We start from the raw sequence: 22,586 nt of genomic DNA, 5'->3' as shown, positions 1-22,586 counted from the left end.
AATAATATTTCTCAAAAAACTTGAAATCTCGAGAACATATGGGAAATAAAAAAATGATCTTTTTAGACAAAACAATATGAGATTCTAACCTATTAAGATTTTTTAAAATATATAGGACATAGAAATATTTAAAGATTTATTAACAAATATTTTTTTATTTTTTTTATTTCTTAAACATTTACAAAAATCTGAATGACTTAATACAACTATTTCTTATCTATCCAATTACTGGTAGAGTTAACTCTAAGGTGCTCAAGGACATATATTTTTTTATTATTATTAATATGGGTGTCCGGATCAGCTTACACATATCTCGACTAATCCTACGGGCCCTAAAGTTAACGATCATATAAACTTCCAGTGATCCTGAAGTTTAAGAGACTCGAACCGGTGATCTCTAGAGAATAAATCTAGAATCTGATCAGTTGAGCTATACCCCTCATGGTTTATATGTTTTCTTCTTTGATTTTATAGGTTCAAACCTTGGAGACAACATCTAGGAGAATTATTAAAATTTCTAAATATACTAGGTTGATATGAAGGTCGTTCTTTTAAGACATGACATAACTTGAACATAGATTACGTTAACAAAAATAGAAATACATAAAAATCATGAAAAGGAAAAAAAAAGAAAAAAAAAAGGATCTTACAAATAACCATAAAAAAAAAAATGAGGACTTACAATAGCTTAAATAAACCCCTCGCCGACCTCCTGTAGAAAAGAAAAGGAAAATCGAAAGCAAACAGGAGAAATGAAAAACCAAAAACCAAAAACCAAAATTAAATTGGTCAAATATTAAAGCTAAAAAATTTGGCAACTACCCACTATAAAATATATCTTGTAAAATTTTATAGTAAAATTTAAATATAATCCAACAATCAAATCAAATCAAATAAAAAATTACAATAATTTTTATAAGAAAAATCATTTAGAATATCCAGGCGTCATTTGAAATTGCGTCATTTAAAATTGCGTTTCAAATAACATTTCATTAAAATTTAAGTATATTTTAGAATTAATTTTTTATATTTTTAGATTGTTTTGATGTTCTAATATTAAAATTAATTTTTTAAAAAATAAAAATTATTATTTAAATATATTTTCGAGAAATTTTATTTTAAAAAAAACACCTCTGTAAGCTTCTTCTTAGGCTATTGCTATTCATTTCACAGGTTGTAATTGCAACAAACCCGCTCTAACACCCTACTTTCTCTAGAATCTCATGCATCAAGATCGTTAAGAAAGAAGACTTAATCTTCAATAATATTAAGCTGATTCAAAGATGCTCACTATCATTAAATAAATAAATAAATAAAAATCATTGGCGGAGTAGGGATTAGACTCTAATCAGTGCAAATTGTTGCACGAAAGGCAGAACAAAGTAACAACACAAAAATATTTAGCTTAGTATCCATCGAAAGAACTGAACATGAACCAGCTTTCAGGTTGGCTGACAGGTGCTGTTAACCAAGATCTAAGCATTAAACATACAAATTAAAGGCCTTATCTGGTGCCTATACCTCCTCACTCATGAATAGCACCATCCTTGATGATGAAGTCTAACTTTAACAGTCTCAAGTTACCGATATTCCTGTCATAGCGTGCGGTGCCTCCTCCGGTGAGGCAACACTTTGCGCATGGAAGGCATTAGTTACTGGTTAATCGCCTTCAAGCCAACTAAGCCTGAGACAACTACAGTTTGCGCATGGAAGGTGTTAATTAGTTAATCGCCTTCAAGCCAACTAAGCCATTGTTCATCCTTCAAACACCAACCTGGTGTAGATTGATTTACAAGCTGAAAAGGAGTTTTAAAGATCAAAAGAGAAACTTAATTACCAATCGTAACAGTTGACCTGCAGCTTGTTAAATTCTATATGTATAGCAACAAGAGAAGTTGAGTTCTTGCACCACTTGGCCTATTTTGGTTTTCTTTCCTATATCATTAACTGAAGTAGCAGGTCCATTTTCATCATTCTGTTAACCGTAGTTACAGGGTACATACAAGCAGAAGCAGAAGAACCATATTTCTACTGCAGCACCCCCAGGAACCGGAGCTATAATGTAGCTTGCCCTTACACTTAGTGTTTGGTAGATTGGAATGGATTGACTAGAACTGAATAAATAAATATTTTGTTATGTGTTGGGTGTGTTTTGGATTTTATTGGATAATTGGTAGATGTTAGATGGGATTCAGCCGACCCGAGATCTAGACCTACTTGACCCGAGATAAACATAGGTAAAACAATTCATTGACTTTATATATATATATTGTCAAAACAAGGTTGCTTTGTTTTTTTTTTTTAAAAAAAGGGTTAACATGAGTTGACTCTCCTGATCCGTAACTCGAGTCTTACCCTGGGTCGAACCCATGAATCGAGTTTTAAAATTATGATAATAACTATATTTATTCTTACACCGCTTTGGATCAACACGGGTTGACCATCTCGACCCGTGACTTGGGTCTTGCCATAGGTCAACCCCTTAATTGAGTTTTAAAACTATGATAATAATCATTTTCATTTTTATTTTTATTTTGACTTGGGTCAATGGTCTACCCGGGACCAGGAACCCGACCCATGACTAGAGCCTGGCCCCGGGTTGACCCCTGAGTAGGGTTTTAAAATTATGATAATAACTATATTTATCCTAAGGTAGACCCGGGTCAATGGTCAACCCGGTCGTAACCTGGTTCTAGCCCCAGGTTGACTTCCGAGTCAAGTTTTCAAACTATAATAATAATCATTTTTATCATTATGTTGACTCAAGTCAATGGTCAACCCGACTTGTGACCAGAACATGGTCTTGGGTCAACCCTCGAGTCGAGTTTTAAAACTATGATAATAATCACTTTTATCCTTAAATTGAACCAGGTCAATGGTCAACACAATTTGTAACCCGGACCTAACCTCGGGTCGACCCCGAGTTGAGTTTTAAAGCTATAATAATAACAATTTTTTATCCTTATGTTAACCCGGGTCAATGGTCAACTCATACTAGTGATCCAAACCTAACCCAGTGATCCAAACCTAACCCTGGATCGACACCCTTGAGTCGAATATTAATACTATGATAATAATATTTTTTATTTTTATATTGACTCGAGTTAATAGTCTACTTGACCTGTGATCCTAATCTTATTCCTAGTCGATTTTTAGTTGAATTTTAAATTTATAATAATTATTATTTTTATTTTTATATTGATAAAATCAACTAGATTAATCTCTATACAAAAAAAAAAAAAAAAAGTTAAACAAGCTTATCCTTCTCTTTTTGGTAGGATAAAACTTTCTTCTCTGAACCAGCCTTAGCTTAATAAAAAAAAATTGTAATATCTAATGATACACCAAATAATTTCACAAAAAAACAATTATCCTGTTCAATCCATCATTCTCCGGCATATCAAACGCCACCTTACTCACATGACTACAACAAAAAAGTTTGCTATGTTGACTGCAACTCTCCTCATTGCGCGGCCCAGTGCAGGCGTAAGATATAACCATCTTCTATTCATTCAATTCTCATTATCAATGCTAAATATGTTCATCAGGTTGATAATTAAAATAGCATTGGCAATGATGTTATTAATGAAAATGATGCTGTTCAGGATTAAAAAACATTTAGATGTTTTTTTATTGGCTGTCGATTTGCAAAATTTGGTTGTGGAAACTACAGTTGCTGAAGCATGGTTCTGATATATATATATATATATCTTCTTTCTTTTCCAGATCGCAAAGCAAACCGTGAAGCCCCAGGATCAGCGTGCTATGATCCTCGCTTCATTGGTGGTGACGGCATCGTCTTCTTTTTCCATGGAAAGAGCAAAGAGCACTTCAGCTTAGTATCAGATTTTGATCTTCAAATCAACAGCCGCTTAATTGGTCACAGGCCAGCAAGCAGAGACTGGGATTTCACTTGGATTCAAACCCTGGGAATCCTTTTCAACTCTCAAACCTTTTCTCTGTAGGCCACTAAGGCAGCAAGTTGGGACAGTGAAGTTGACCTCTAAAGTTCTCTTACGATGGACAAGATCTAGTCATACCTGAAGGCTCTCTCTTACCACCTGGTACTCACCAGAGAGAGATGTAAAAGTAGAGAGAGTATCAGGAAAGAACAGTGCCATAATCACCTTGAAGGATAGAGCAGATGGTCAATGAAGTTCCAGTGACTATACAAGATGATAAAATCCACAACTATCGAGTGCCTGCTAATGACTGCTTTGTCCACTTGGAGGTGCAGTTTAATTAGTTCTTTCACCTATCCTCAAAAGTTGGAGTACTTGGCAGGACTTACAGGCCTGATTGAGACCCTGCAAAGCCTGGTGTGGCAATGCCAATTTTGGGAGGTGAAAACAATTACAGAACCACATCCCTTTTCTCTACTGATTTCAACTCCTGCATATTCTCTCCACAAAGTGGTTCAAACCAACAGACCTCCTCAGTCATGAACTATGGCACTCTAGACTGCACCAAGGGGGCTTCTGCAGGATATGGCATCGTTTGCAGGAAATAAATGCCGCAATTTGTGGCTCTCCTAATGAAAAACAATAGAAGCTTACCTGGCTTCAGACTTAATTAAGTAATGTCGGCTGTCAGGTGCTGTTTGCCAGTATTTGTATTGCAAGGGCGTTTCTTCCTATTCACTGTTATGTTTTTTTTATGTTTGGTGTGTCATGATTTGGGATGGTTACCATCGTTGACAAACTATGGCACTCTACTACTTTAAAACGACAATGATATTGACTTGCAGTAAAATCATTTGTCTTTTGTCATACATGTGCTAGTAATATTTCGTAGGTGATGTTATTGAAGTGGAAAGATGTTCTGTGCGTGTCTATGTACTTGTTATTGTTAATTAAATGACATGGAAACTTTATTACTTCAAAAATTACTGAAGATCAATGCATCAAAATGAAATTCTCTGCCCTTCATTACAGTAACAGGGAAGGACTCAAAAGAGAAGAAACCCAGGTAATAAAAATGATCTAAGGTGCACCATGCACCAAATAATTTTCCAGGTTCTTGATGAAAAGTAATGTTGATGATGGTGTATTTGGTGGCATGATATCTTCTTCTGTTGCAGACTCATAAGAGATCGTGACATCAATTAGAGTCTCCTGCTCTCCGGTTGAAGTAAGCTGGAAAGTTGCCTTGTGATGAGAAAACCCATGATCCAGATGGCCTCCTTCTATTACTTCCAGGCCGATTCGATGAACAGACTCATCAAACTCTGAAACCCTTTCTTTCTGGTATGTTACTGTTTTTATACCTGACATAATATTTCGAATGCAAAAAAAACTCGGTTACTGCCATCACAGGTACATCGAGACGAGACAAATATGTGATTTCCACTTGCTGATTTAATTCATTCAGAAAATTAAATGATCCAACTAAGAAATTAAGTTCAGTCATTGATTAGTATAAGCCAAAGAAATGGACTCACCGGGACCAAAGTTGAAGAGATAGATTGTACCAAGGCCACCATCTCCTTCTAGCATATCAGCATCCTTCACTAAATTTGGCATCATTTTTGGAAGAATATCCTTCAAATCCTTGGTTAAAGCTTTCCATAAGACATCCACTGCAACCCCAACATTGACTTGGGTTTTCACTTCCTTAATCATGACTCTCAAACGCAAAATTCTTGGGAAAAGGGGTGTGTATATGTTAGAAGCTAGGGAGATTATATCAATCGTGAGCGATAAGAGAATCTTATAGGGCAGGATGCGCATATCATGTATGGCATCTTTTCTTGTGCAGGAGGAAAAAATAATGTGTCTGCAGATGCTTGTCGTGTCCTAAGAATCTTGGTGAATAAGGATAAAGAATAATGAATAATCGATGTATGATTGATGGATAACTTCACCAACCGGGCTACAAGATAATATATCCAAGGGGAATGTACCACTGGATTGGACAATGTCGCATATAGACTGTTGTGCTTCTGATTGTTAAAGCTGGAATTCCTAAAAATGTTGCTTTAAGATGACATTTCCAATTAACATGGGACAGCAACTTGAACTATCTGTCGGTTTTGCATGCCGAAACAAACAAATGAGAATAGTGCCCATTTAACCTATTATCAATAAAGTTATAGTACTAATCCTTAGTTTGTAGGTGTACCACTTGATAGGAATTTCATTGTACTTGTACTCTCTTTCAAGAGTCACTGTCAGAAGCTTACATGCTCACTTCACAAGTGATAAAAACAATCCCCATTTTCACTGTCTAGACTCCAATGGTTACTGGTTATGGGCCAGATATTGCTCCTGAGATGACCCTGCTCTATTTTTCAAAGGCGATTGTGAGGACTTCGATTCTTGAGGAGGAGAAAGAGTTCGATAGTCAAGGATCATGTCTGGAATCAAAACCTGCAATGCCGCAAGTGGGAATAAAAAAATGATGTTGAAATTGAACAGAGAGTATGTACTCTGTAATTAGCCAGGGAACGCTATCAAGGAACATGCAGCAGCACAAAAACAGGAATTCATAGCGGTTTACCAGGCTAAAAGGGTGTGGCTATCACATGGACTCAGCATGGACTCAGCATGCTGATTCCCTTTAATGCACACTCAAACCAGCACCCTTGGAAAGGCTTTGAATTCTTCAGTGTGGCTGAAAGTCGAATACCTTGGAGTACAATTTTAAATCATGATTTAAGCTCTAAAGCATTGACCAGAAATTAACTATCCATAAATGTACTTGAAGGACAACCACATGGAAGTTCAGCTAAGCAAGAAATCGAATTTGCAAGTTGGTTTTTTTTTTATTATTATTATTTTTATTTTTTACCTTTTTTAAAAAAGGAGAAGAAATCCCACTTGTTAAAATCTATATAGAGATCAGAATTTTAGAGGCAAGTATCAGCACAGGTTTGTTACCAACAATCTATTATATCTTTAGGTCATTGAACGGAAATAGCTATGAAGGTTTCGAGTAGCAATTATGGCTTGTTGATGATTCTGCTACTTGCCTGTGGTGCAGCACAAATCTATGCTGATTATCGGACCTGTATCACCGGGCCATGTGCTCGCAAGAAAATGGCATGTCCAGCTGAATGCCCTAAAGCAAATCCAACAGACCCCAAAGTGAGAAAAGTTTGCCGTTTGAACTGTAACTCGCCCGTATGCCAGACCGAATGCAAACGTAAGTGTTTATTTACAACGGTTCTATAATTTCATAAATCAGAACAGCTTTCCTCATTTGATGGGTTATACTAGTAATTATACGACTCAAAATGATTTTCTTGGTGATTATAGGTATCAAGCCGAATTGCGATGCACCTGGAGCAGCATGCTTGGACCCCCGGTTCATTGGTGGAGATGGCATTGTCTTTTACTTTCATGGCAAAAGCAATGAACATTTCAGCTTAGTATCTGATCTCAACCTACAAATCAATGCCCGTTTTATTGGCCTTCGGCCAGCAGGCAGAACCAGGGACTTTACTTGGATTCAAGCCCTTGGCATCCTCTTCGACTCGCACAGTTTCTCTCTTGAGGCCACCGAAGCATCAACCTGGAATGGTGAGGTTGACCATCTAAAATTCTCCCACAATGGGGAAGATCTAATCATACCGGAAGGCCAGTTATCTACATGGCAATCCCCAGATAGTGATATTAAAGTACAGAGAACATCGAGCAAGAACAGTGTCCTAGTCACTCTCCCGGAGGTTGCAGAGATCTCAATCAATGTTGTGCCAGTAACCAAAGAAGATGACAGGATTCATAACTATCAGATACCTTCCGATGACTGTTTTGCTCACTTAGAGGTTCAATTCCAGTTCTTTGGTCTATCGTCGAAAGTTGAAGGGGTAATTGGGAGGACTTACCAGCCTGATTTCAAGAACCCGGCGAAGCCAGGAGTTGCAATGCCAGTTGTGGGAGGAGAGGAAATGTTTAGGACAACATCTCTTCTCTCTGCCGATTGTGGCGCTTGTGTGTTCTCTCCAGCTGGGGTTTTGGACCAAAAGGACACTCTTCTGATGGATTTTGGCAAGCTTGATTGCACCGGAGGTTCCAGCAGTGGACATGGAATAGTTTGCAGGAAGTGAGTGGGAATAGTTGTCATGTGCAAAAATAACACCGGAAGTTTCAACTCCTTCCGGAATAATTGAAACTTATTTGGTAAGAGTTTCAGGAGGATTATGGTCTGCTACAAAACAATGATTTCCAATTTTATAATGAAATTTGTTCCGTCATTTTTGCTAGTTCTTTTCAAATCTTTCTTCTCAAAGTTCAGTATAAGTTATTTGCTTTATGGTTCGATCTTGACAGTCGTCGTTGTTTCTTTCATTTCTCTCCCATGTTAATTACAGGATCCATCCCGCGGTTGCCTCCTCGATTATGTCTTAGTTAGCGTTTCTTTTGATTCCCTTTCATGTATTATTAAAAATAATATAAACCATACATTTACATCATAATTAATAATATAAGTTTTTATAGTTGAATCAGTCTACAAGAATCTTACTTGAAGAAATATATTAACAAATAATATAAATCAAAAGATAGGAATCGGAAAGGCATTTAATGTCTTCTTTAATGTAGTTAAGATTAATGAGCATATATCGAAGATATCAAAAACTTTGAGAAGATCCATAGTATCACAATAATTCTGAAAGGAGGATCTAGTTTGGAAACTAGGGAATAGTCATGTGAGCTGCCTTGATTTGCAGACTACGATGTCCAAAGAAAAATCTTAATTGCCAACAATTCGGACTCCATTTCCAAGGCACAAAAGAAAGAAAAAACTATGAGTTGATAAAGGGATTTTGCATAACAAAATACTTTGCTAATAGCCTAATTCTTTTTGTTTTCCTCTTTCGAGTAGTGAGAGCTAATTCATTTCAATAATAAAAAAAAATTAAATTATGTATAATATCTGAATCCTATTCTATCTGACCGATTCTCATGATCCAGACTCAGGTCATTTGTAAAACTTTCTCCTTCAGAGAATATCAGGATTGAAAGCATTCAACCTTGGGCCAGCAAATGCGGAAAATCTCCACGGGATAAGATTTAGAGTCGGTTAAAAAATGCGGTGTACCTCGTGTTCTTTTAAATTTTAAATTTTTTTTATTTAAAATAATTTTTTTATGTTTTCAGATGGTTTTAATGTGTTGATATCAAAAATAATTTTAAAAAAATAAAAAAAATTTATTTTAATATATTTCTAAATGAAAACCATTTTGAACTATCACCTCTATCATAATTCTAAATAAACTCTTAATCACAATTCTAAATACAGACCCTTTTGCAACCCATCCCGTCTGACCATTTCTTCCGGAATCATGTTCGCTCGAGCCCAGTTCGATCAAAAGTCTTAGTTTTTTCTTAATTACAAAAAAAATATTCGAAGACCAGAAGATTGTTCAGTGATTGTGCAGCAATTGCTTTAGCAGAGGTTATTCACAAAGACAAAGCTCTTCTTTTTTTTCTTTTTTCTTTTTGTCCTGAACAGAAGGTGGCCTGTCTCTAAGTTGCTGTGAGTCAATCATGGCTCCTGTTTGTTCTCCATAATGACCACGGTAAGGAAGTGGATAAACTGCTGAAATAGCTAGACATTGTGGTGATCAAATCGAATGCTATGTAAAACGCACAATTTATTACATAAGAAGATTTACATGGTACTTTCCAGATCACAAGAACTAGAAAATGAAAGCTTTGGAGTATAGGCTGAATCTCATTGTTGGGAATGAGCTCCCACAAATCATGTCTTACACCTGGAGAGAAATTTGTTTTGTTCTATGTAACGTAGTAGCATATCAGAAATACAAGACATCACAAATTCAAGCTAGCATAGCAAGTATATCAGAATACTGAGACAGTGAGCTGTGCCTTGTTTTTATAATCAATCTGTGAATATAAATAAAAATTGTAAAACCCAACACATTGAATATCCTGTAATTGTGTGAAAAATAAATAGCATGGCAGCTGGAAGCCAGAAGAATTTTAGATCAAGACAATAATAGAACCCTTATGGTACCGTGCAGTTTCTGATGGATTGATTCGCACGCATCACTCAACTATATTACAAGCTATGGAAGAAAATTTGAGGTAAAAAATTTGAATAACGTAACAAGAGATAGTTATATCTTCACATTTATCCGGGAACATTCCCCAGAATCTTCACCAGAATGTCCTTTGTCCAAGAATGGATGGAAAGCCTTCGCTTCTCATCTTCCACGAGGATTTACTAGCTGAGAAAATACAGCACTAGTGGCCACATCTTCGGCATCATCTTCTGTTCCAGAATTCCCTCCATCAATTATACTTGTGCTGTTATCGAATGGTTCGAGTGGCGTCAATGGAATGCCTGGGATATGGTTTGTACTGTTATCTTCAGGTTCCATGAGGGCAGATGAGGTCTCCTCAAGCTGAAGAGCATACTCAAGATTCCACAAGACATCTCCCATCGATGGCCTGTCAACTCCATGCTCTGCAAGGCATTTCTCAGCTGTCTCCCCAAATTTTTTGAGAGACGCTGGATTCACCTTTCCTGCTAGATTAGAGTCCATGATTTGATCCAGCATGCCCTTCTTCTGCCAGGTCATTGCCCACTCTGCTATATTGACTTGTTCCCTCGGGAGAACAGGGTTTAGAGCTGGTCTAGTGCAGAGAACTTCCATTAAAACCACTCCAAATGAATACACATCTGACTTCTCTGTGAGTTGTTGCCTTCTGAAGTACTCAGGATCAAGGTAACCGAAGCTACCCTTAACAGCTGTACTCACATGCGTCTGATCAAGAGCTGGGCCTGTTTTTGAGAGGCCAAAATCAGCAACTTTGGCCACGAAACTCTCGTCCAAAAGAATGTTCGTTGTCTTAACATCTCGGTGAATAATGCTTTGAGCAGCACCTGTGTGGAGATAATGCAGGCCCCTGCCAGCCCCAATGCATATTTCAAGTCGTTGCTTCCATGATAGAGGCGGTAGATCGGTGCCATATAGATGGCTCCTGAGTGGTCCATTAGCCATGTATTCGTAGACAAGAATCATTTCAGACCGCTCATCACAATAGCCAATAAGAGAGACAAGATGACGGTGGCGAAGCTTTGATAACATTTCAATCTCTGTTCGGAATTCAGCGAGACCTTGTTCAGATCTGGGATTTCCTCTTTTGACAGCAACTTTAGTTCCATCTTCAAGGGTTCCTTTGTACACCCTGCCAAAGCCGCCAATCCCAAGAAGCAGGCTCTCATCAAACTTGTTCGTTGCATTAAGGATTTCTTGGAATGTGAAGAGCCGACCAAGATTAGAGGAAGCCAACGAGATGCAGCTTGCTGTTCCACTCTTTTGAGAAGTTGTGGACATCTTGGTCATGGTCTGAGAGTTTCCATATAATGGCAATGGCAGCCATGGATGTGCCTGGTGAGTAGTAGTCTTTGACCTGCGGGCTGCCAAGCAACAGTAACAGAGACCAATCAAACCAAATGCACCCAGGGCTCCAACAATTGAACCAATAATAATTCCAATCTTCTTTTTCTTCGAGGGTGATTGAGGAAGGACGCTCTCAACAGAAGAAAGCCCATCCAAGCTTTTAACTTCATTGCTGATTTTGAAAATCTCCAGCCCATTCATAATTGCATTTATCATATCCGATGTTGTATCTGGACCAATACTTACAGTGAAAGTATCTGAATCTACTGATGCGTTGGAGACAAAGTCTTTGTAATAGGGTACATTCAAGCCACCAGTAAAGGTTGAGAGGTCAAGACTCTCAACGGCAATATCATCATTTATGTACAGATTGAATACAAGATTGTTCAGAGCCTTGCTCACGATATCACAGAAATGTGCCCGCACAAAATAGCTGAAGTTTTGGTTGACAGAGAACACCCAAGTGATGTTGAAGTTCATGTTGGCTACTTTTGCATCTCCCATTACTTCGGCGGAGGCATAAACCCAATTTGGTGCTATTTCAGTAGTGAGAGTAGCTGGATATCTTATGGATGCAGGGTTAACTGAAACATTCAATGCAGAGCTGTTCACATGGAGATATTTGGCATCATTCTCCCAAATCCTCCCAAGAGTATCATTTTCAGCAGTGATCAACGGACCTCCCGTGTTTAACCGGAAAACAGTTTCGAAGGCAAGTTCAGAAAGACCACTAACAGTAGAAGACGGATTTATAGCTAACGCCTGGTCTGGAAGTACTCCATCAGGAACAGAAACAACTTCGATTGCATTAACAAATGTGACAGAATTGTTTGAATGAATGAAGGAAAGGGTCAAAGTATCAGAAGTCACATTGACTGCATACTCCTTAAACATATAAGAACCATTATAGTTCTTGAATGTAAAATTGTTCAGGAGTACAAAATCATCTGTGGCTACTGTAATCAACGAAGACATCAAGTTATGGCCTGAGTTTGGAATAGGGTAAAAATAAAGGCGGATCCAATGCCTGCCTTCTTGCTTAATATCAAATTTGTAAGATGATATGCCGGAGAAAATTCGAGCAGATTGATAAATTGGAGATGGGAAACTAGAATTGGACTTAGCAATAACAGAAGCCCCACTTTTTATAGTGGGAGAAGAATGCCCTGAATCAGGAACATAAGTTTTACCTTGAAAGGTGACACTTTGTGAAGAACCACAAGCAATCAAGTAGTTATCAGGAGGAGTGAATGCAGCAAATGATATATTATGACCAATGAGCTCAAATAAAACGAAAGCAACAACTACAGGTAACCAACTCTCTCCTTTCATCCTCACCATTTGCAGTATCCCAAACCCTCAAGCTCCTAGCAACCTAAAAATGCCCAATTCCCAACTCCAAAGAAAAAAAAAAACAAACCCCACTTCACAAAGATATCTAGGAACCAGAAGAATCTCCCCTAGCAAGCCTGAGGCCTTATGAACCTAGCTCCCCAATCACAAAATGCCTCCAAAACAATATCCTCAAGAACCTCAGATCTATGCAGACCAACTTCAGCCTACCTTGGCTCTATTAAAACTTAAAAGACGGTGATAAAATATAAAAGAATGCAATCTGAAGATTAGCAAAGACAAAAGCTTTTGCTGAAATATACACTCTTACCTCAAGAAGAAAGAAAGAAAAGTAGAGAAGCTCGGGGGGGGAATTGGGTTGGAGTTAATGATCAAAGACCAGTAGACATTGAATGAGTGTAGCCATGAAAACCCATCAAGCATCGAGATTTTCAGGAGGCGTTTGGGAGGTGTTTTAACTGGATTTTTATAAAAAAAAATTAATTTTTATTTTTATTTTAAATTAATTTTTTTATATTTTTTAAATTATTTTAATATATTTATATAAAAATAAATTTTAAAAAACAAAAAAATATTTAAATATATTTTTAAATAAAAAACAATTTAAAAAAACAATTCATCATCCCAAACACACCGCTAATGTTACTTCACAAACCCTTTGCTTTCCAGGCTGGTGATTAGGCTGTCATTTACCAGTAAAAAAGGAGGACCCACAAGAAGAAGAAAAAGGATGGAAACTTCTTGCTTCATTCAACAAAAAAAACTCAACTGTTATTATTATTATTATATATATTTTGATAATTATTGCCGTTGATTTGATAAAAAAAATAAAAAAAACAAGAATTTAAAGCTTACACTAACAAAGTTATATATAAGAAAATCGTACTTATTCCCAAAAAAAATTATAAAAAAATTTATTTTCTATTAAACAAATTTTATTATTTTAATTATTTTCTTTACTGTATAATAAAATATGGAGCTGCCGGCAATATAATCACACCATAAAATTTCTCATGTGTCTTTGTAAAGAATGGAATTTATGCACAGGAATAGCCAAGTTACGTATGAGGTCTATTTGTGTGGTTATTTATGTTTCACATTTTTTATATTAATTGTTTTTTAAAATAGTTTTTTATTTAAAAATATATTAATTTTTTCAGATTTTTATTTTTATTTTTAATATTATCACATAAAAAACATTAAAAATACTAAAAATATATTAATTTGATGTTTTTTCAAAACAATAATTTTTTTTAATACCCAAAAACAAAAGCAAGCTTAGCCCAGAAAGTAATTATTTGTAAAGTTAATAATTATTTGTATGGAAGCTAATCCTAAATTTCTTAATCTTTGTGGTTGGGGGAATTTGAGGATGCACACTTCTATTTTCATTTATTTTTTTTCTTTCTGTAGATGATATTAATTCTTGCATTGAGATTAATTTCCTTTTATAATATTGATTTTGAGTTTTAAATTATTAGACCAAATGTTTGTTTTATTAGTGAAGCACAGATAATTTAATAGGCTACAAGCTAAAACAATTTGAGAATAATTTATAAACAAGACCATTATATTTATGTATAGTTTTGTTTTTTTTCAAGAGAAGATTTAGTGTGTGATTGGTAATATGATATTTGATATTTTTTAAAATTATTTTTAATTAAAAATATTTTTAAATAATATTTTTAAAATATATATATATATATATATATTAATATACCAAAAATATTAAAAATATTTTTAAAAAATTTAATATTTTTTTTAGATAAAAAATATTAAAAAAAAACAATCAATTAACATTGAATTTTTTTTAAGAAGGGAAATGGTTGATGGGACGATCTTTGGGACCCGCTTTACGCGGCTTTAAGATTGAGAAGGGACAGACTAGGCGGCGTCAGATAACGGTGTCTTATCACCGTTTGGCACACCTGGCATACACTAATTAATTAATAACATTCACGTCGTTAAATTCTAGGTGGTTTAGGCCCCCTGCCGTTAAATCGGTTTTTTATTAAATCTTGATTACTTTTTTACTTTAAATTAAAAAAATATATTATTTTAATATGATGGTATAATATTAAAATAAAATTTTAAAAAAATTATTTTAATTTTTATTTTAAAAAACAACATTCATCACACTCTCTATTGATAATTTCTATAATTAAACATTAATCTACCAATAAAAAACTTGTTACAAAAATCTTAAAATTATAATTTTTTCTTGAAATCTATAATTAATTGACATAATTATTAGACATTAACGTTCATTTATAAATAATTATGAAAATATTTAAAGAAAATAAGTTTTAGTTTCCATAAATTATCTTATAATTAAAGAAGTCAATTTTTTTCTTTTTATTTTAGGTTTAAATATTCAAACGAATATCTAGATAAATTTATTAAATTTTATTTAAATGCACAAAGTCGATATGAGAATATACTTTAAAATTATCTAATTAAAAAACTTAGTGTTACTCGATATACAAATTAATTCTAAAATATCCCTTATTTTTTAAAACAAAAAAAAAAAAGCTGTCATTATCTCAACGTCGTTAACAATACCTCCCCAACGGAAGAAACGACAGCTAGTGACGGAATCATGCATAATAGTGGACGTCTTGACGTCAAAACAGTCGTATGCGTTTCTTTTTTTTTTATAAACCGCCGCCCCAAAGCACATGGCCACCGCCACTATAAGCTTCTTTCTCTCTCCACCTTTTAGTATTTTTAAATGTCTCTTGATAAATTTTATTCTCTAGAAAACTATTAATGACTCCAAGCTGGAGATTTCTAGCCAGTCACTCAAGAAACATGCAGAAGGGGCATGTTTTTTTCTTTCAATGGAACGCATATTTAAGGATTAATAAATGAAGAGGCTTCGTGTGTGGGCCACTCCTGCCTAACGTGCATTACTTGCGTGGTTAATTGCATGAAAAAGAAGATCAAATTGTGTTAAAAATGGCCTAATAAGGTCGGAAATCACTCAATAAAGATGTTTAAAAGCTTAGTCCCACACGTTTAACTAAGTTGGTGTAAGATTCGGAGTTTCCTAGGCTGAGGTTAGAGATCAGATCCTTCGTCTTGCCATTCTGTGATTGTACAGTGGGTTATTAGAGATTTGATCATCATCGGTTAATTCATAAGAATTCATTTTAAATTTAGATTTTCCACGAATACATCTTTTACAAAAACAAATTTTCTATCAAAATAAAAATTAAAAATCTCTCTCTGATACTAAGTTAGTAAATTACAAAGAGAAAAAATTATAGCTTAGAAAACTAAATATTATGTGTGGTTTTTAGTGGTATTATTATTGTGTGTTTATTTGGTAACATGAGATGTTTAATTATCTTAATTATATGAACTTATTTTTAGAAGCTTGGAGTTGCAAATACCGTATTTAGTAATGATGGAGAACTATCATGTAAATATCATACTGAAAGGATGGTTAGGCGTCACGACTCTTGATGAGAAATACTGGTGTTTATTGTGGAGACAGGTTGATGAAAGATAGTCATTAATGAGAAAGGTGGGGTTACCGCAATAACATGATCTTATGAAAGTTTGTGCATTTAATGTTTCATTTCTCAATCTTTTGACTATTTTACTCTCAACTCAAACTCAAGATTATTAAAATGCTTTTTTGTAATTATTTTAAATAGATAATAAAATTAAAATTGAGAGCATATAATTTCTCTTCCTTGTTCTTGATAACACGACAAATTATATTTTATAAATATGTTGAATTCAAATTAATGTCTATGATTTTCATCATATATAAAACTCACCCTTGCCCACTTCCCTTTCAAACGATCTTACCTATCATATATATATATATATATATATAAAATGTGAGTGCCCGGATCAGCTTGCGCACACCTCGACTAGTCTCACGGGTCCTGAAGTTAACGACTATATAAGTCTCCAGTGGCCATCATATAATTAGCAACCACAGGGCTCGAACCTGAGACCACAGGGAAATCAAACCCCTTAGTCCCAAGTTCTTATCACTAGGCCACCTACTATATAGTTAAATATATTATTATTACTATTAATAGGTCATGAATTTATTTTTTTTATTCTTTTTGTATTTTTTTTTTCAAGATAAGTTTATAAAGTAATTAATAGGATGTTACTAATTACTTTTTCAACTTCATAAAATTTTTTGAGTAGAAAACTTTGAAGTGATATTTTTTTTCCGAAGCAATGGCAAATGTTAGAACACTGTTAGGGAGATTATAGTATCTAAGATATGAGATTTTTCATTGAATATAAATTATTTTTATTTTCCTTTTGCTATTATACATGCGAGAGGAAATTGTGTATATATATCATGTAATGTATGTGTAAGCTACTAAACCTAGGGTTCATCGACTGGGCCATTGGTCTTCAAAATCAAGACTCAGACCTGGAAGTGGAAGGAGATAGAAACCTGACCTGTCCAGCTAACCAGGGAGACGAGGTTGGATTCGCATCCACTTCTAAATCAAGAATCAGCCCGGCTCGATGACAAGAACACCAATTAACCTTATTTTAGCGATTAAAAAAAATACTTCACAGAACTTCAATTATTTAAATCTTAAAGTAAAAAATGTGTTTTTTTGTTAAGTCAAGATCCTCTCTTTTTATTTATGTATTTTTTATTTATTTAACAAAGCTGTTATTTTTTTTAACAATGGTATGGTCGTTTGAATAAAAATTCAAACCAATTAAAATAAAACATCATAAGAATTAATAAGTTTTAAATTTTGGAGAAAAATGTATTTTTTTAGCGAAAACTCCCTTTTTGTTATTTATTTATTTATTTTCTGTTTTGATAAAAATAATGTCTTTTTTATCAAAAGCAAACTTATCATGATTTATAAACTAGTTTTCAAAAAAAAATATCTACATTATTTTATAACTATAAAAATATCTAATTTTATTTTAACCTTTCATGATTATTTTGGAGAATAAGTGATTCTATGCTTGTAGGGGTGATTATTAACCTTTCAAGTAGCATCTCATCTTTTCTATTTTAGAGGCTGTCGATTAAGTTTTCTAGGGTTTTTTTTTTTAGGTTGTCCACAATAGTAATTTTATTTATATATTCGATTTAAAAAAACTCTTACCATCATTTATCAATTAATTAAAGAATTAGCTATATTATGAATTAAAGAATTAGCTATATTGTGAATTAAAGAATTAGCTATATTAATTAAATATTGGATCTTATAAATAGACACTACAAATTTGATGGATTTAGAGAGGTGATATGCTCAAATAGTATTAGGATCTCTAATGTGTTTTTTTATTGAAAATTGATTTTCATATTATGATAAGCTTTTTATTTATATTTAAAATAGAATGCTTCTAATAAAAAAGGTGTTCTTGTTAGAAAAAAATAATAGAAATGTATTAATAAGGAAATGCATTTAAGAGATATGTCTTTTCCTGGTTATTTTAAATTATTTAAAGTTTTACAAAAACATTATTTTAATTGTCGTTGTTTTTAATTTAAGAACATGCTACTAATAAAAAAGTGTTTTGGTAAAAAATGCATCAATGAGAAGAGAATAATTAGTTTAGTAAAATATTTTTTTAAGGAATATAAATTGTAGTTTTTAAAATATTTTTTTCATGATGTTTTAGACTTTTTATTTAATAAAATATATTGCTAAGAAAAAAACCATTTTGTCATTAAAATAAAAAAAATAATCAGAAAAGATAATTTGAAAAAAAACATTTCTTCTATGTTTTTCTCACTTATATCTATTTTTATTATTAAAGCATCATATAAAAAATAGATTTTAAGACATTATAAGAAACTATAAAGCTTTGATTTTTTTACCCTAGCTATTTTATTCATTCTCTCACTTTCATTATGGATTTCAATAGTGAGATTTAAAAAAAAATTCAATTTGATCCCTGAACGTTTGTTTTGTGTAATTGAGGTCTTTTGAGCCCAAATTATATTCCAATTACATATTTTTTTGGAGCTGAGGGTTGAATTGATAGAAAGAGGGCTTAAGTAAAAAACATGGGTAACATGAGTGGCGACTCTTCAATTTGTTTGAAAAGTTCATTTTAGTTCTCCATCTTTTAAAACTTTTAGGTAATTGGTCCCTATAATTTTTAAACATTATATTTTGGTACCATACTTTATTTTTCTCTTTTTTTTAGTGTAGAAGAGGGAGGTGGTCGCCGAATTCTTCTTAGAGAGAGAAAATTATCGTTGACGACGATTTTGAACACTAAAATGGTTGATTTTTGTGTCAAATAATTTCACATGATGAGGGAAGTTAAGATTAAGTGTTTTACCTTGAAAACACCTAAAACAATATATTTGAGCCCTGAAAGATTTTTTGTTTCGAATTGATTATGGTGTTTTAGGTTAAAAAAATGTTCAAAATAGGTTTTTGAGTTGAAAAAACAAAAGCCTTGTTTTTTTCAACCACCACAATGGCTAAATTCTAGACAATTATAGATAACACCTCTTGTATCGTCTGGCGTCTACCCCATTTACTTCAAAAAAATAAAATAAAAGCTTACCCGCGAGCCTTTCTTTAAGGGCCAGACGTTAGGCCTAGCTTACCAGGCCCTTCTTTTTTCTTTTATATAGTTTTTTAAATTACTAATTTTTTATATGTATTTTTAAAAATAATTTTTGCATGTTTTGATTAATACTCATTCTCTGTGATTTTGTTTCTTATTTAGCCTTTTTTAAACAATGATTTTTTTTTTTATGATATTGAGTGTGTTTAATTTTTTGTGTGATTCATCTATAATTTCTTTTTATATTTTATATACATGAAACTTATTTTTAAAAATAAAAAATTATTTTTTACAATATTTTTAATATGTGCAGCCTTGCATATAATTTTTTTCTTTTAAATTTATTCAATAAATTTTAAGTAAATGTCGATTTATGTTACAATTTGATTTTTATAAATAAATTCATTAAACACAAGTAGATAAATGACTTATATTGTGATATCAAATATCTTGACTTACATCCATCTCTTAATTGTTTTAATTATTCTTTTGATTATTGTTAATGTTATTTATTTATTTATTTATATAATGATTATTGTTTTATTTGATTAAATACTTGTATGAACCTTTTGATTTATACTTTGAATTTTTTTTAAAAAATTTATATATTTATAATTTTTTTAAAAGAAAAAATATAGACCCGCATCAATGCATGGATGAAATAGCTAATTTTTTTTTTTGAAAGCGCGTGGAAGCCCAACTAATTTTTACCAGCCGTCATGGGGAAAAAATATAGAGAGAGAATAACTTAAAGTTCAACACGGTGTAAAAATCCGGTTGCACACATTTATGCCAATCAGCGTGGCGTGATAACGTTCCTGTCAAAAGTCAAAACTAAGGATTTTTATGTTCAACGTGTTTGGGCTTTGACTAGTCTTAGCTAATGAATGTATTTTTAACATATTTGGAGAAAACTTTAAATTCAATCACACTCACAATCAACCAAAAAATAAAATAAAAAATCACAATCACAATTATAGCTACAGGATTTTTTAAAAATCACAATCACAATTATAGCTACAGGATCTTTATTTCAATCACACTCACAATCATAAAAATAAAATAAAAATAATTTTTTTTAATTTTTTTTTACTTTAAATTAATATTTTTTATATTTTCGTATCGTTTTGATGTGATGATGTTAAAAATAATTTTTTTTAAATAAAAAGATATTTTTTAACAAAAAAAAAACTTTAAATTCTTGTTTTTATTGAATGTAGATGAAATTCTATTAGAATTTAAGTCTTAACATTTGGAATTTAATTATTTTTTTTACCAGTGATGCATCCTGTCAATCCAATCAATTATTTGCACCTGTCATGTTCTGGATATGTAAACAATTATCATTAATCGAAAAATAACCTTTCTACAAAATCGGATATTTTAAGCATAATATTCTCATCTGTGCAGAAATTAATGATTCCTTCTACAGCAAGATAAACATTAACAGTTTTTTTTTTTACACCGAGGCTTGTGGCCAGTAAAAAAGACAAGGTTTCTTTACCTTTGTTATCTGGGTTCGAGTCTCAGCGTGCATGTCTGTCATCCCCACGGTGTCTTACCTGCCTGCTGGGCTTGCAGGGTATTCAGTGGGTCCGGAAATTAGTTGTGGTGCGCGTAAACTGACCCGGACACACCGGGTTACCAAAAAAAAAAAACAAAAAACAGTGTTTTTTTTTTCCTTCTTGCAGTCTCTTTCGCTGCTTTTCAAGGGCCAATTAGCTCGGAGGGCAAGCTCCACATCGCCTCGGTTACAAGGCAGTGCTCTTGATCTGGACCTTTTATAATGAGTTAAATTAAAAGCTAGCCTGGATTTTTGGCATTGCAAGCTTTCCCTTTTCCCCTTCATTCAAATAGTCGCTATCACATTTCTATGTGAACATTTGAAAAAAAATAAAATTATTTGTGCTCAAAACTTTGACATCCAATGTGTGGTTTTAATCAATTTTAGGTATCAGGATAACATGCACGCACTTGTGCCTGGAAACGCAAATCTCAATTTCAGACTAACGAAATTAAACACATCCAAGCAATGTGCTTTGAGCTTAGTCTAATGAAATTGCTGTTTCCAGTAGATGAAAACACATGCACTTCTCTCTTGTTTAGTTACCTACGCCTCAAAATATTAAGCCGCGACAATGATATTTTCACTCGAGCACAGTGAGAAGGGTCTGTGTCAAGCAAGGCCTGTTCAAATTCGGAAAAACAATCCAGAGAAGATAGAAATTAAGCTGGCAAGAATTTAAAACTATTTGCATAATTCATGATGTCAATATCCTTATGATAGTTAGAGTATATATTCATTTACATGGGTTCTCTCTACGTGTTCTAATACTTGATGAACTGTGTACAATTCATTCGCTGACTTATGAACTAGCTGCTTGATCCCCAAGCATTCCTAGACCTAGTATTGTTTTCCAGCAGAAGAAATTAAACATACAGGAGCAATATTAATTAGCTGCAGCACCAAAGTGGCAGAGTATCCTCCATCCGACGTTACCCAGAAATGAGAAAATAACATATACCCTTAAACCAAAGTCAATCCCTCAGAAGGCATATTATTATACGAAGATTCATACATAACATGGAGTAAAAAGCAGAAGAAGGTGGAGAAAGAGAGAGAGCCAATAAAGCCAAGTGATCATAGATTTATGTGTGTATATAGCTCCAAAACTTTTATCAATATATATATATATGTATGTATAGCTCGAAAATTCATCTGTAAGATTTGAGAATAGCTCCACAAAAGGTACAAATAACAGCTCTCCAAGAATCCCAGTAAAATGGAACATAACAAAATCTTGTTGAAGTTCTCATATCAGCCACGCTTGCACCATGACCGCACCTTGAACATGACCCGGCTACCGGCTTGAATCTTCTAACCTTCCTTGTTTGGTCCACCAAGAAACAGAAACAAACCATTGCAATGAAATATTTAAGAGATTTCTGAGGTTATTCGTGTGTTTGGCAGTGTACTAATGGCAAGTGTGCTTGTCATGGTATTTATACGCATACATGGCGACTGTTAGGTATGGTACTGATCGTTACATGACTGACATGTGGCAAGGAAACCGACAAAGTACTTCGATGTATATGTTTCATCTAATCCCAGAGAGTCAATTGGTGTAGTTTTTATATTGAAAAGAAATACTCCTTTCTGAGTATTTATAAGGGTGAGTTTCTATATATATATTGGATAGTAAATTAAGGCCCCGTTTGTTTGCTGGAAAGTAGTTTTTTTTTGGAAAGTGAATTCCGGGGAAAGTGAATTCCGGAAAAGTATTTTCTGATGTTTGGTAGTGTAATGGAAAATAAGTTGGAAAACACT

The 22,586-nt window shown here is 33.5% G+C and overlaps 4 protein-coding genes and 1 pseudogene across 4 annotated transcripts; 2 read left to right on the top strand and 3 right to left on the bottom strand.

Annotated features, from left to right (window-relative positions):
* Nucleotides 1–3,683: 3,683 nt before the first annotated feature.
* LOC18103382 (uncharacterized) lies at nt 3,684–4,772 on the top strand (annotated as a pseudogene).
* A 67-nt stretch (nt 4,773–4,839) lies between these two features.
* Nucleotides 4,840–5,877, bottom strand: LOC7462359 (phytohormone-binding protein CSBP). The gene is made up of 2 exons (XM_024581070.2): nt 5,441–5,877; nt 4,840–5,266 (listed from the first exon to the last, which is right to left on the bottom strand). The coding sequence occupies exons 1-2, from the start codon at nt 5,727–5,729 to the stop codon at nt 4,983–4,985; spliced, it is 573 nt and encodes a 190-aa protein (XP_024436838.1). The 5' UTR covers nt 5,730–5,877; the 3' UTR covers nt 4,840–4,982.
* A 961-nt stretch (nt 5,878–6,838) lies between these two features.
* Nucleotides 6,839–8,203, top strand: LOC7460851 (uncharacterized). The gene is made up of 2 exons (XM_002317488.4): nt 6,839–7,143; nt 7,257–8,203. The coding sequence occupies exons 1-2, from the start codon at nt 6,921–6,923 to the stop codon at nt 8,045–8,047; spliced, it is 1,014 nt and encodes a 337-aa protein (XP_002317524.3). The 5' UTR covers nt 6,839–6,920; the 3' UTR covers nt 8,048–8,203.
* A 1,628-nt stretch (nt 8,204–9,831) lies between these two features.
* Nucleotides 9,832–13,164, bottom strand: LOC7460850 (receptor-like protein kinase THESEUS 1). Its single transcript, XM_002316890.4, has one exon. The coding sequence runs from the start codon at nt 12,710–12,712 to the stop codon at nt 10,169–10,171; it is 2,544 nt and encodes an 847-aa protein (XP_002316926.1). The 5' UTR covers nt 12,713–13,164; the 3' UTR covers nt 9,832–10,168.
* An 8,621-nt stretch (nt 13,165–21,785) lies between these two features.
* On the bottom strand, nt 21,786–22,223 carry LOC7462358 (uncharacterized). The gene has a single exon (XM_002316889.4). It carries the CDS (start codon nt 22,178–22,180, stop codon nt 21,974–21,976), a length of 207 nt encoding a protein of 68 aa, XP_002316925.1. The 5' UTR covers nt 22,181–22,223; the 3' UTR covers nt 21,786–21,973.
* Between the last annotated feature and the right edge of the window lie 363 nt (nt 22,224–22,586).

The sequence above is a fragment of the Populus trichocarpa genome, chromosome 11 (genome assembly GCF_000002775.5).
Source record: "Populus trichocarpa isolate Nisqually-1 chromosome 11, P.trichocarpa_v4.1, whole genome shotgun sequence".
Classification (NCBI taxonomy): domain Eukaryota; kingdom Viridiplantae; phylum Streptophyta; class Magnoliopsida; order Malpighiales; family Salicaceae; genus Populus; species Populus trichocarpa.
Note: the sequence above shows the minus strand (reverse complement) of the source record. Positions and strands in the feature narration are given on the sequence as shown.

What these genes read in the sequence shown, in the direction of transcription:
- LOC7462359 (XM_024581070.2), bottom strand. Translation starts at nt 5,729, where the DNA reads ATGCGCATCCTGCCCTATAAGATTCTCTTATCGCTCACGATTGATATA. An exon ending in TCTCTTCAACTTTGGTCCCG is followed by an intron (nt 5,267 to 5,440) that starts GTGAGTCCATTT and finishes ATATTATGTCAG; the next exon opens with GTATAAAAACAGTAACATAC.
- LOC7460851 (XM_002317488.4), top strand. Translation starts at nt 6,921, where the DNA reads ATGAAGGTTTCGAGTAGCAATTATGGCTTGTTGATGATTCTGCTACTT. An exon ending in ATGCCAGACCGAATGCAAAC is followed by an intron (nt 7,144 to 7,256) that starts GTAAGTGTTTAT and finishes TGGTGATTATAG; the next exon opens with GTATCAAGCCGAATTGCGAT.
- LOC7460850 (XM_002316890.4), bottom strand. Translation starts at nt 12,712, where the DNA reads ATGGTGAGGATGAAAGGAGAGAGTTGGTTACCTGTAGTTGTTGCTTTC.
- LOC7462358 (XM_002316889.4), bottom strand. Translation starts at nt 22,180, where the DNA reads ATGGTTTGTTTCTGTTTCTTGGTGGACCAAACAAGGAAGGTTAGAAGA.